This window comes from Lampetra fluviatilis, chromosome 6 (genome assembly GCF_964198595.1).
Source record: "Lampetra fluviatilis chromosome 6, kcLamFluv1.1, whole genome shotgun sequence".
Taxonomy (NCBI): domain Eukaryota; kingdom Metazoa; phylum Chordata; class Hyperoartia; order Petromyzontiformes; family Petromyzontidae; genus Lampetra; species Lampetra fluviatilis.
In genome coordinates, this window is record NC_136280.1 from 40,378 (window position 1) to 55,132 (window position 14,755).

General features: G+C 47.7%; 1 protein-coding gene across 1 annotated transcript in view; it reads right to left on the minus strand.

Moving 5' to 3' along the window:
• Positions 1–10: 10 nt before the first annotated feature.
• Positions 11–14,755, minus strand: part of LOC144932940 (membrane-associated phosphatidylinositol transfer protein 2-like) — a 48,841-nt gene continuing 34,096 nt past the window's right edge. Inside the window, exons 20-27 of the mRNA XM_078857340.1 lie at positions 14,308–14,456; positions 13,080–13,196; positions 11,754–11,870; positions 11,153–11,301; positions 10,652–10,801; positions 8,371–8,554; positions 4,521–4,649; positions 11–4,072 (exon numbers count right to left, since the gene is read on the minus strand). Of these exons, the coding sequence (XP_078713466.1) occupies positions 3,650–4,072; positions 4,521–4,649; positions 8,371–8,554; positions 10,652–10,801; positions 11,153–11,301; positions 11,754–11,870; positions 13,080–13,196; positions 14,308–14,456 (1,418 nt within the window). The 3' untranslated portion in view covers positions 11–3,649. The remainder of the gene's footprint in view (positions 4,073–4,520; positions 4,650–8,370; positions 8,555–10,651; positions 10,802–11,152; positions 11,302–11,753; positions 11,871–13,079; positions 13,197–14,307; positions 14,457–14,755) is intronic.

Below are 14,755 nucleotides of genomic sequence, written 5' to 3' on the forward strand. Positions count from 1 at the left end.
ACGGCCATCGTTGACCACATGACATTTAATGCAGCATTAAATAGTGTAAGCGATATTTACACACACACACACAAGTGTGGCGGCCACACCGCCCAACAAGGTTGACATGCCGGCATGTGCTGGCCAGTGGGTAAACCTGCCCATGGCGTCAGGGCACTTGCACATGCACGACCAGCACTCCACTAATGGCTTGCATAAGGGTATCAAACAAAATGTTACTACGTCGCATGAGCACTCTTAAGTACTACGGTTCGACAAACCAGGGAAATCGCCAATGCCGACAGGTGGAGTTCACCGAGATGTCACTTCCACGCAGGTCAGATCCAGACCTGTTCCGCTCCCGGCCTCCACCACCCTCAGCATTGTGAAGGTTCATCATCAACACGTGACTTTTTAAAACATCATTTGACAGTAAATTAACATGGGGCATGCATAACATATAAAACTATTAAAATATACCTCTGCAGGATATACAGTTGCTTATGCTATAGTTGCCGAGACAACAAGAACTAGCTTTACTCAGTAGCATAGGAATTCCCTTTCGTCAGTTTCCATAAGAGCAAAAGTGTCCAATGAACCTTTACGGGTTTAAAAGGGACAGTCAGGCCCGTGTTGCTCAGAGGGGTTGTCGGGTATGAAAAATAAACACTTAATATATAATAACTTTCAAACCATCACAAGCAATCGAATATAAAATGTGGTCAGGTGTGCAGAGCCATTCAATAAAATCCAATTTGTAATCATTGCAGATGCATCCGGAGGGAACAAAGATCCCAACAGGCGAATGCGTCTGTACCGCCCAAAGCGGGCTACTATTGCACATTGCTGACAAGAAGAAAGCCGACTGCGGCGGCCTTGGTGAGGAACCTGAAATAATACTGGCCCTAACAAACACAACCACACACACATGCTGGAACTGGGATACTTTTAAGAGTATTGTCCCTCAATATTTACCATTGCAACTGAAACTGCATAAACATTGACGTAATGAATGCTAACATACAGAGGAGGAATGTCAGGACGATGAGCCAGAAGACGACCATCGCGACGCGTTTCCAGAAAGCAGCGGCAATGAAAGAGCAAGTGGTCGACGATAGAACACGTTTCCCGTCAAGGTATTTGCACCCTGAGCTAAATAACATCTCTCCAATGGCTATTGTTGGGCCTCAGACTGCGCTGATGGTCACCATTTCCTCATGGAGTGTTATTTGGCAAATTCAATACGACGAAGCCTGACATTTTACACACAACTCACAAGATGACAGCAGCATAATAAATAACCGCGAGTGGGGTGGGTGGACTAGAAAACAGAACGCACCAAGGTAATCGGTTTCCACACGAGGCAGTTGCAGAATGGAACAATTCCATCTTTTGCCATGAAGAACACGGCTGGGCTCCCCACCTGTTTCTGTCGCATTGCCATCTGTCCCATGGCTCGAACCGGACTCGGCGGTTACAATGCCAGCTGCCCCCATTGGCAGGAGATTCTTATTGTTCAGACGCTCAGCGATGAGTCGTGTGGCCACATGACACAAAAAGGGACGTCTCCACCGTGCACACCAGTAGTGTTGCATGTGTACACACGCCACACTGCATATGCCCAGCACTGCCTAAATGTACGGTGACCATTTTTGGTAGTTTAGATTTTACACATTTTGACCATAATTTGACTGGTTAAGATAAATGCTCCAATTTATCACCGTTTTTACACAATCGTGTATTTTTATTCTACAAACGTGACGAGGCATTTTCATTGCAAAGAAATGCAGGATATTTTTTTCTCATGCTCTTGCAGACAGAGAATGACACAATTGTCGTCAATTCGTGAACGCAATACGTGCAGCAACTGCACTGGCTGCTTTGCTGTAATGGGCAACATTTTTTGGCAACGTGCAGAAAGTGAATACGCGTCAACCAAACATTTCCATTTTACTGTATTTTTACAAAAACCCCAAAACGAGTAGTGACTGTGTTTTAACGAGTACGCGTGAATTTGAGCTTTTGGGAAACATCACCTTGACTCGTAGCAGGTCATGCTCATTACACAGTAGTTAACTTAAGAGATGCAGATATTTTAAAATTAAATCACGACATGAGTGCACACCGGGGCCCATTCTCGTGCACACTGTGACCTGGCCACGTCCTCCTTCACGCACGCCGAGAGGGCCGATCGAGCGGCAACGGCACGGGCGGCGTCGAGCGCCGATGGCTCGCGACCGCGTGCAGGGTCCTGGGCAGGAGTCTGGACGGCAGTGGCCGCCGCACCCTGGCGCTCGCCCCGCTGCACCGTGCACACTACGCGTATATACAATTATACTTTACGCAAACCATGGTATTGATGCAACATAATGACATTAGTGACAATAATAATAGAAAACGGAGATTATATGATATAAAACTTTAAAAATGTCAAACCCGTCATTACCCCATACGAGGTATGCTCCTGCAGGTGCCATGCAAATTGGATCCAGGTGATCGGGCTGCGCAGAATCGTTCGTTAAGAGGTTGAAGCGCATAAACTGTACACGTACGCGCTTATACGGGTTACTATATATAATCTCACACACATATATATAGTATGTATAACATGTAGGCTGTAGTATATGGTGTTGGGAAATTACTCTTGATGTTTACCATTAACTTTGCGGTCTCGTACACCGGTAGCCATATAGTTTTGCATCTCTGTTCTATCCAAAAATCAGTTCACGTCCACATTCACGTATTCTGCCAAATGAGTCTACCGAGTGCAGACACGAACTATACACACCAAGCCAACTTGTTCCTTTGGGGTGACCTTGAAGATGGAACGCCAAGTGAACTCGATTGTTTTTCTCCCAACACCAAAACCATCTCCCATATTTAAAGACTCGGAGTTTTGCGACATCATCACGAGGGACTGGCAGCGTCGCGTAAATACTTTCAGCTGTCATCAAATATTCAAACACAAGAGATAGAACTCGCGCAAGAAGCATGACTAATTCACTTTTACTCTCATTGGACATCAGAATATAGTTATTGAATACAGTACTGGACTTCTAACCGGGGACTATTTCACGAGAGAGACCGCCCCAACACCTCCTCCCAGGCAGCAGATCATCATCACGGCAACATGCGACAGTGACCCACCACTCCCTCCTTCCCCCACTCTGCCCCCACAGTGCCACTGGGCTGGCTCCATGGTACCGCGTGTCTTCTGAGTCCATGTAACGAGGCTCCATGAGTCTAAAAACCTTCATTCTCCACGCACGTTTCTGAATCCTTCAATGTACTGGCTTTAAAAAAGATTGTATATAAACCATAAATAAATTTGTAATGTCACGAGTTTGTCGTGCTAACATGACATCGTTAGTGGTCACGGTCACAGAGAGGAATGTACTGCTGTGTAAGAGCGACGGATCCATTGCAGACATCAAGTTCTGCAAAACACCATGCGTGAGGAGCATTCTACTACCAGAGTTCTCAATTTAAATGTTCCCAGTGCAACGTGCTTCCAGCCCAACGTAAAGACAATAAAGTGGTTCCTATGCTTTGTGATTTTGGCTCCTATCCATGCGACAAAAGCACTCATTTACCTGCATCACAGCAGCACAGATCTACTGAAATACCTCCACAGCTCCCCAGCCCATCCGTTCACCATGTACTCCCCTGCTTAAACGCTGCTCTCCAGCCTGGGCCCTCCGGCCGCCCCCGGTGGTCCTGTGCCGCTCCCTGCAGGTCCGGACGATTTGCTCCAGCAACCCGCGGCCACGATGCTCATGCTCCGTGCTGTCACGCGCTCCTTCTGTTCTCGCTCCGGCTCGCTCTGGCTCAGCGCGCGTTCGGGTGGCGCCTTCCCAGCCCCCGGGGTTGCCGGCACTCCCGGCACCACGGGTCCGGCGACCCCGCCAACCCCAGCGGCCTGGTGAACAGATACGGCTCGGCGCAGGTGACCACGCTTTCTAAAGGCGTCGCACTGGCCTGGCAACCCGAAGCTGCCCTTGCGCAGCACCATGCGCGCGTTGCTCTTGGCTGGCCGCGAGCGGTGGTGGTATTCCAGCTGTGCCAGGTGTGCTGCATATCCGTCGGCGAGGAACTGTGGGTACACACCGCGAGCAGGGACAGCTCAACGCAAGTCATGGGGAATGCTGGCATGACGCTGAGAAGCCCACGAAGAGCATGTTTGAGACAGCAGGTTCAGAGCGCAGAGCCAAGTTTATTTCGCTTCACTGGGGGAGAACTCAAGAGATCGACATCATCTGTTTCATAAGTCACCTGGGTCAGCAACATGACAAAACAAATAACATAAAAACATTGTGTTACAATGAAAAAAATAAAAATCAGAGCAAAATTAACCGAAGTAAAATCAGATAAAAAGATAACTATGTTAAAGAAATTCAAACAGTGGAAAGACACGCATTGATATTACATTAAATTAATTATCCTGCAATGAAATGGGTTCAGATAAATTACTTTAAAAACCTTTCATTGTAAAGGTGTCTGTCATAGAAACATGAACACTTGTCAGGGTGGTGGGAACGTACCTGACATAGGTGCTGGTATTTCTTGGTGGGGCGGCCCACAATGTAGATCTGGTTTGGGGCCAGGTTCAGAGCGCTGTACACGGCAATGTCCTTGGTTGATCCATAGGCAGCGTGCACACGCACATGCTTCTGCACACGCGAGCACACAAAGAGCACAGACTGTACCCACACAAGCACTCTCCGGCATCTCACATCATCTTGGTTCGTAGGGTTTCTGCCGCCGTGCAGCGCGAATTAAATTGCTGCACCGCACTGCGGCCCGACCAGTGTGTGGCTGGTGTGAGCGTTGTTGTATACTAACCCCTTCTTCCAAAATTGATATTAATAATATTTGATGATATTTTTATATATTATCTTTTTACTTGTTTTTTTATAATGAATGAAAACACACCAAAGCGCAGCAAACTGCAAAACACCAGGGGTTGTTAAGTAATGAACTGGAGGAGGGCTAGGATGGCAGAATTTGCAACCTTGCTTCAAGGAAAGATAAGGCCTGATGAACGGGCACATGTCACCCGTGCAGGCGGCAGAGACAGTGGGAGAGTCAGCCAGACATAGTTAAGGCAAAAAGCCCAACCATCCTGCATGGTTTTAAAGTAACGTCAAAATTCGAAATTCAACAACAGAGTAGGCTAAATTATCGATCCTCGCGCTCGCTCAAATTGGAGACCAGGCTGCGAGCTACATCAATGAACCATTGCCCATTTGCTAATCCAATACTGAATGTTAATATTACTGAAGTCAAAACGAATTCTATGACCTCAGCACATGGGCGAATAATAGGGCAGTGTCAACTCAAAGGCAATGGAAGGAAGCAGAGGCGCCTTTGTCTAAATCACAACCACAGAAAGCCAGGAATCATCACTGATTGTGTGTTTAGGGATTCCGAGCTAGTTGGAACACGTGCACACAGGGAGGAGGTAGAAATACGCCTTGTCCTCCTGCAGCTGAGGGAGCAAAGATAAACCCAAAAAGGCCAAGGAAGTGGGTCAGCTCAAGGCTGTGTGCACAGGGGAGGGAGCTGATTAAGAATAACACTCCCAGAGCAGAAGGTTGGATGGCCACAGTGAGACGAGAATAAGAGTGTTGTGTATCTCTCAAGGATGCAGACTCAGCTGAACAACACGGCTGCGGGGGTCACCAGAAGTTCGCGTTCGCCTAGTTAAGACAAAAAGCTCAATTATTCTGTATTGCTATTAAAGTAACGTTAAAGTCGGAATTTAACAACAGGGTAGGCTAAAGTTATTGATATGAAATGTTATTTCCATACTTTAATACTTTCTATACAACTCGACCCGAAGCATATGCGGGATGAATCACCACCAGGTCGAAATAAAATACATAATAAAAGAGCGATGTTAAACCCAGGGTCGGAGAGAAAGGGAGATCCCGGCCGTCTTTGTATCCCCGCAGCGCGGGATAGGAGTGTGTATACGCTCGGGGAAACACCTCCACTTGAGTCAAGCACCACGATGGGAAACGACAGACCTTAGGTTACATACAGAATCATAACTGTGAAATGGTAAGGGACAAATGTTAAAACTTTTTAACCATTTCTTTGTGCGTCGGTGAGGGTCGGAGGGAGTGTTGCCCCTCCCTCCAGGTCGTGCAACACGGACAAAGACGCCTATGAGACGATTTGTAACGTCTGTGTTTTGGTTCATGAAGAAGGCCAGACAAGAGATAATATCGCACCCAGACAGAGAGACGACTTCGAGGCAATTTGTAACATCTGATTGTTTGCTCGTGGATTTTATGGAGGGAGTATGACAACGGAATATACCGTGGGTGATGCACACAAGGACATACGGACGTACGGACACACACATGGACACACCTACCTACAGACAGATCCTGACACAGCAAAAATCGAAAGAAACCCCGCCTTGTGGGCAGGATCCAAAAGGGATTTTTCGGCATAAAAGAGAGGACCCTGAGCATTGGAAACCAGCTCGACCGGGAGGGTCGACTCAGGAGCGAGCTGCGACCAGCGGGTCGGCTCGACTCATCTTCAGCTCGTCTGGGACTCAGCCGAGTTCGATCGGCTCACCGGAGCCGGCTCTCGGGGCTCGACTCAAGCGGCTCCCCATCTCCTCTGCAGGCGGGCAAGACCCGCTTGACAGCTCAACTCGGCCTGCGTGGGTCAACCTCTGCCGAGTCGGAGGTCTCTGCTGCCGCCGGAGTGGTGAGGGTCGCGGTTTGGCGACGAGGCTCCGTGCTCACCCTGGTCGACGACCCAACACTGCACGCTGCGAGCGAGCTGTGGGCGCCACCTACCGACCGGGTTCCGAACTGCGACAGCGTATCAACGGGCATCCGAACCAGTTCACCACGGTGACAGGGGAGCGACTGATACGTATGACGCGCACCGCCCCCTCACCACACGACCACCAGGCGTCTGTTTGACATAAAGAACCGACTCCGAACACTGACTATTCAAGACAACTCTTACCACTCAAACACACTCGAACCCATAAGCCATCCGTGGCTGTGAAGGCATCACAACGAGACCGAGTGATGGCCATCCGTCGTTTATAAGTGTATTCGTAATTTTTATCTTTAATATTTAGTGGGCTGTACTCTTAATCGCATAAATTCCCAACAGATCCATCAATACGAATTGATTCTTGGCACCTCCTTCCGCCGAGCCACGCTCACGTGGGGAGTGGTGGCCCACCAGATCCTTATCAGGTGATCTGGTCCCCAATTAGTAAACTTGGTATAAGATAACGATCTTCGGGAAAGGAGCACCGTCGCAGGCCCTTACTCCGAGCCATTCTGTTGTCAGATAACCTGCCGATGTATCTGTTGAGATTGGTGTCTTTAAGAATAATAACTGTTTTTGATTGTGTTTTTTTTATCGCCGTACAATCTTTCAAGTATCTTTCAGTCATAATCGCCGCACGTACTCGCATCCTCTACAGAATATTCAACTGTCCCGTGACCCAAGGTGCTAACAACGTGATAAGGGTTGCGTATGATCAATAAGGAGTGCGGTACTGCGTGAACAATATTGAGTATAATCATTCATTAACGTTAAGGTTTTTCTTAGCATAGTATTTGCATATTTTAACGACTCTCTCTCTCACTAACAACCATCGCGTTATGCGGGATCCATGTGCCGTTGTCAAAGTGAAATCAGACAATCGTTGATGATACTGTATTGATGCCGTGTTGACGTTCCGGGATTGAGAGTTCGCATACTATATCATAGTTGAGGTTGAATTAGTAATAAATTGATTAATACAGAAGTGGTTGTGTGATTCTTTCCTGAAATCTATGCATAAGATCTGCTTCTGCGTTGAGATCTGAACTTGGTGACCTTAATAAACACACTAATACATACTCAGTAAATGTTAAAGCGATAACGGGGTGAACCGGGGACCTAAAAATAACCACGAAAACCCACTCTGGGAATGTTAAAGCGAGAATGAGACGAACCTAGACAACGATGCCGAGTTAATCTAAGTTAATCTTGCATACTTACACCACACCTGCATAACTGCATACGATTAATTGCCTTATTCCGATCGATAACCCACCCTCGTCACCGAGGCGGGGTCTGGTTATCATAACGACTTGCATTATCATAATTACACCCACTCGCATAATTACTACGATTACCTCTCGAATTGGCATAATTAAATGTGCATAATTACATAAATTAACATATTTCCGGATAATTACACATTTGGCCAAATTTCATTTGATTATTATTATTTTCACCGAATATTCATAACCCACATATACAACATAATAATTTCACCCACGCACGCATACAACATAACAAATTTTGATAACCAACATATACAATAGCGTGATTGACCCGTGTCCCATGCTCGACGTGCACCTCCATCATGAGCGATCGCAGGAAGTTGGCCTTGTGCCTTAGAGGGTCGTGCACCAGGCCATCGCAGAACGACACCAGTCCGTGTGGGAAGTTGTGCTGCGCCAACCAGGCCACAACGCGCTGCTTTTGCATGTCAGGCCGGCCGGTCACATAAACTATGAGGTAGCCCAGGTCTTGCCAGTGCCTAAACGAACCACAGCACATATCAACGACACAGTGGACAAGAAAAACCGTTGCACCCCAGTGCTTTAACGTGCAAATTTTCCTAACTGCTTATAATCCGAGTTCATTATTGGGTTTGACTGTGTATTGTGCATTGCTTCTCTTAAAACTCGCACTACGCACCACTGCGGGAAACTTCAGGAGTTGAACCTTGGCACTGCCCGGCATCAAAGTGCGAACAGCAGACTGTACTCGGGTCAGGATTCACCTTCATTGAACAATTCTAACTCTTGTTGCACTAGATTACTCATTTGATTTGGAGCTTTCGTGACTGCAGGAATTACTCTTTGGTTCTTTCAGTAAAGTCACGTAGAAAGAAAATAAATTAAATAATATAATACGACGTTTCGATTGCAACACAAGCAGTCGTCATCAGGTAGAACTACATTTGAGAGACAAACACAGACACGGAGACACACAGACATACACACAAGCAGAGAGAGACAACACCGAGAGATAAACACAACATAGACACAGAGACCCAATGCCTCTGTGTCGTGGCCTTAAATAGAGAGAGAGGGACGCTGTGGGGCAGAGAGAGAAGTGGGTCTGCTGGAGCAGAGAAATTAGCATGTCAATGAGAGAGCTGTGTGGAAATCCACCCGCGGCAGCAGGGGGAGAGAGAAAGACCCAGCAAGTCTGGTACATTTTTTAGAGAGAGTTGTGTGGAAATCCCCCCCCCTGCTCTCTCTATTTAAGGCCACGACACAGAGGCATTGGGTCTCTGTGTGTCTATGTTGTGTGTCTCTTTCTGTGTCTCTGTTGTGTTGTCTCTCTCTGCTTGTCTGTCTGTGTGTCTCCGTGTCTGTGTTTTGGCTCTGAAATGTAGTTCTACCTGATGACGACTGCTTGTGTTGCAATCGAAACGTCGTATTATATTATTTAATTTATTTTCTTTCGACGTGACTTTACCGAAAGAACCAAAGAGTATATTACTAATCTGCAGCACACAATGAGTACATATATAGCTGAAAACAAACAACGCCTTTCCATCATAACTGCGAGCTGTCATGGTGTAGTGCGGTGGTTGGTGGCCAGAACAATCCATTACTGCAAGCGACGCTTCGCACTTCCTAACAACCCGTCACAAACTGCTGAGGAATCTAGATTTGAAGCTTTCGTGACTGCAAGGATTGATATTCTTAGTTTTTTTCGGTAAAGTCACGTAGGTAAGAGTTACTTGATACAGCAATCGTGCTGTGACGGTTCCACCTGAAGACGGAAGCTTGTGTTGCCTCCGAAACGTCGTGATTTTTATTTTATTTTTTATTTTACTTTTATTAATTTGAATTTTTTACCTACGTGACTTTACCGAAAAAAACCTAAGAATATGCTGAGCAATCTGCCTGACTCGTTGCTTTGACAAACTGAGAACTACCTCCATCCAGGGCTGATCAACACGGCGATAAGATACACCACGAAGGCAAGAGCTTGGGTCAATGCAGTCAAATAATTCACAACGAATTGCAGTATCGCACCATTGAGAAACTGTGAAAGTGTCTGCTTCGGTCGTCCGGTACGTAGCGCAACGTGCCAACTACTACAACAACAGTTGTCATTTGCCAACGAGTGCCGGGAATGCCACTACGGTGCTCATTCCAGGCTAGATGCACATTGAGGCCACGTGAAGTGTGGAAGGCCCACTACGGACAGGAGGTCACGGGACAGAGATTCAGTGTCATTGTTTAACTAAGATGACTGGCACATGCACCACCTGTGCTCCCTACTGTTGTAGCTGCCCACACTCCACTCGTTATTGTGAGGATCGTTCCTCTGCCCTCCGTTGTTACTGGAGAGTGAATTCCTCCAACCGTCCAGTAGCAAACTTCACGAGCCTCCTCTATAGAAGTCGATCATGACACCACTTGTACCGGTCATCAGCAAGTGCACTCAGCTCCACATTCTCCTGTACCGCATCAGTCCATCTCTCCTCTAACCTATGCCGTACTCATTTAGACCCCTCTATCCGAGTTTGCCTACTGGGTCTCTCTATATTCACAAATACAATACGGATGCCGGTTATGTCACCCAACGCCCACGCCGAAAAAGCAACTGATACCTGACAACGTCGACGGCGCCGGCGCGCACTTTGGGGTCGCTGCCCATGATGGAGACGCTGGCCGCGAAGGAGCCATCGATGCTGAACACCACGCACTCCGTGCCGCGTGGCAGCACTGTCAGGTAGCAGTCAGCAAAGGTGTGGTCTCCCCTGAGAAGCACAAATGCACACCGAACCAACACCACCACCACGGCCATGAGACAAAACTGCGCTCCACAGTAATCACCAGGCAGCTGCATGGATGAAACCAAGGTCAAATGTGAAAGTGATTTCCTGCTCAAATGATGAGGTCGAGACACATGTAAGTGGTGGGAAAGACTGCTCAACCACCATTGTCTCCCCAATGTTGGTGGTTATTGTGTAGTTTAGCATGAACTGACCTCAGAGGCCAGGTGGCTCAGCGGTAAAGCAAGTGTCTGGCCACGCTGGTGGCAAGTGTACCAACCACCAGGAGATCTGGTCACCCCAACGCGTGTAATAGATACAAACATGCATTCTTACCTAACGACCATCTTGACCGGGTACATGCCGATTCCTAATCGCCTCGATTCTGGAATCAAATAATTTATCCGGCCGCTGCTGTTCGTCACCTCCGTGTCAAAATGCACCCACTCGCCAGCGGGCGGCTGAGTCATTATGTGAACATCAACCTACCCAGGAAACACAAGGGTCAACCAGAACGTGGATGATGCTAAGTCAGCACACAGCAGTCAAACCCAACAACGGATCAAATTAATAATTCGTATGTTCGGTATTCGCGCCATTCTTACAGTGAAAGGCTATGGCGTACGAAGGCACTGCTGCATTTCATCGACGGGTAGAGGCTGCAGCGGTTTTACAGGAGAGAGTGATGTTGCAATGTAGCTTTACCAAATTAAGTCATTTGTTAGAAAACTTATTTTTTTTTACTCTGATGTCGGAACACAATTGCCAATTCTTTTAGAATGACGTCACAGGATCTTTAACATCCACTGTGAAGCAGACGGCTCTGCAATAAGCTCTGCAAAACGACTGGAGACTTAAGGAACACACATTCCACTGCGCACAAGTGTAAGGCAGTGTGCGCCAGTGTGCTGCGCTTGGCAGCAGCGCCCACACTCACCTTCTCTCCGGTGAGCGTCACCATATCAAGTGGGCCGTACATGAACCGTCCAGCCAGGAGCTGCGGACCGTCCTCCACCACCAGCACGTCGCTCGCTCGGTGATTCGCCGTCACATTCTACACGACAACATTACGATTAATACATGGCCTACATCCAGGCGACAGCCTAGTGCATGAACATAAAGGAATCGAAATGCTTCGTCCACGCGCATTACCTGCGAGAACAGGGTTCAGAAACGCCGCGGTCGCGAACGAAAAGTGCAACTGAAGAGTGCACAAACAAATATGGAGAGACGCATGCTTTGATTTACACTCGCAGATAGAGGAACACGTGGATTAGAGAACACACATGGGATAATGACATCATCCAAATTGTAAAAAAAGTGAGTGGGGCTTTGGCAGGATGCATCCTGGCCAGAAGGGATGAAGGACGATGGTCAAGAATAATAACAGTGGCAGTCAAGGAATGGAATGCATTCGAGAGGACGTCCACCGAGAAAATGGAGCGATGAAATAAGTTCATGCTCAGGTCCTGGATGGATTATTGCATTGCAAGATTGTGAAAGGTGATGGTGGTGGCTTGATGAAGCCATCATTCAGTAATGGACCGATTGTGGCTGATGCTGATGAGAACCCAGTAGATTTACATGAACTGTTTTGGAAATACAGGCAGTCCCCGAGATACGAACGTCACACTTACAAATATCGACACTTATGAATGAACCACCATAAGATCTTATTATGTTTAAAAATCCAGCTTGTGAACGTTCGATTGTACTCATGAACCGAACCGCAAAACTATTTTGTCCGGCAGAACGATCCTCCGCAAGAGGGAATGAGTCCGAGCATCCCGCGTGATGCACACCCCCCCCCCCCCCTTCTGACAAGTTACTTTATTTTTTGTTTAATTTTATTTACTATACCGTATTTATTACAGTATTATATGAACGTACAATATTTCTTCATATTTATGAATTTAACAATCCTTCCCTTTTTGTTGAACCGTAATACATTTTATGACACTGACTTTATGTAAAATTAATTATTGGGTTCTGAGATATAAGCAAATCGACTTACGAACGGATCTCAGGAACGTAACCCGTTCGAAAGTCGAGGACTGCCTGTAGTACCAAGGTAAAAAAAAAACCCATGAAGATTAGTCAAGGATGCATCTCACAGCAACATCTGTACAATAATTATGAATAATTAAATGTATATTTAAAGTGTTCTCTCGTGTAATTTCATGCAATTCACATTTCCACGCAGATGTCTGTCAGCGTGCATGTCTGCGTGCGTGTCTGCGTGCATGGACGTGCAATTGCGTACCCGCAGCTTTACGTGCGTGCGTCGACGGAGCCACTTCTCTCTTGGTTGACTCGGACTGAAGGCTGACGTCTCTCGCCCATCCTGCTCCAGGACACCCCCGCTCTCATGGCGCACGATCTTCGGACGCCCGTGAGTGCCCGCACACACAAACACATGCCGCACGCACACCGCCAGCACGCAACCACGCACACAGGGGCTCCAGGTCATGCGGCAGCAAATGAGCACAATCACTGTGCCTTGTGCCAGGGATTGGGGTTAGGGTTATGGCCACGTGCCATTCTTGGTTGACGTCTAACTTTGGATCATGGAAAAAAAGCCTTGAATCCTTCACTGCTGGCGCAGAGCACAAGCCCAAAGGCCCAAAGGTTCAAATCATCAGGCATCCAGCAACAAACAGCATCTCGTTGTTGTAATCAATAAGTCGACACGTTTCATGAATTTTCCAAGATTATTATGAGAGTTTGGGCAACGAGACGATGATGGGAAGGAGTTCCAAAGTGGAGATATGAAGATGGGCTGCTGTTCGAATACCTGTGGTTGGTGTTGACAAAGCAGTCCCCCCCTACGAGTCCCAGCTGCTCAAATGGATGGGCAAGGAATCCTACGGCGTCCGGCTTGCAATCTCTTCGTGGACATTTATATACACCCGGTATACCATGCACCCGGTATACCGTGCACATAGGTAAAGGTGCAGTGCTGAAACTGCTTGCTCACACTACTTCTGGCAGAAGGGCCTCCCCAGGAAAGGAAACTCTCGGGCTTATTTGGTCTACTCTTCCTCGTTGACCAGATGTGATGGACGAGGTGGGAATACCCACATTTTACCCCACCACGCGCGACCTGCCCATCGACTGTGATTAACCTTTGTATGCGGCTGAATGGGAATTTGAAAAAACTTGCATAATTGTGGCAACTGCTCCGCCAGCAGATGGAATTGAACCGCGATTTCTGGCACGCAAGTTCAGTGTGCCGGCCTGGTAGCTCGCATTACACTAAAGAAATGCAAAAGTTAACACGTCAGTGAAACTGAATGGCCAAGTGGTTTACGCCATTATCTGGCAAGAGGCATGATATTAGCTGGAATAGAGGGGAATGGAGGGGAAGGGAGCAGAGCAGAAGTGATGAGTGGGGAGGGGAGGAGAGGGGTAAGGAGAGGAAAGCAAGGGAGCCAAGGAGAGGGCAGTAGAGGGGAAGGGAGTAGAGGAAATGGGATGAGAGGGGAGGTTACCTGCCGTAGGATGAACGCCACGACGTCTGTGGACTCCCAGTAGCTGGCGTGGAACAGATGTGGCAGGGCCATGGTGGGAAAGGCGGTGAGCGCGTCAGGACAGTAGAGGGCGAAGTCAAGGCGCTTGGTGCCCCACCAGCGCGCCGTGACTGCAACCGCACACACACGCGATACACATGCGTGTATACACACGTGTATACACGAGTGTGTATGCAACACAGCCGCTATTCGTCATTACGTGGCTGTGAAGTCGTCAGCAGGCAAGGCGCACTTTGAGGGTGTCATGTGAAGGTTGGAATTCTCACTGGGAGGTCATGGAACAAACCCAGGTGTTACGAGTCAACGCACGCATAAAAATAAAGCTCCCCATATAGCCTTAAACAGGCTGTTAGGGCAAGCGCTATTAGCGAGCACCTACGAAGGCCGGCACGGCACGCAAAGGGGGTGG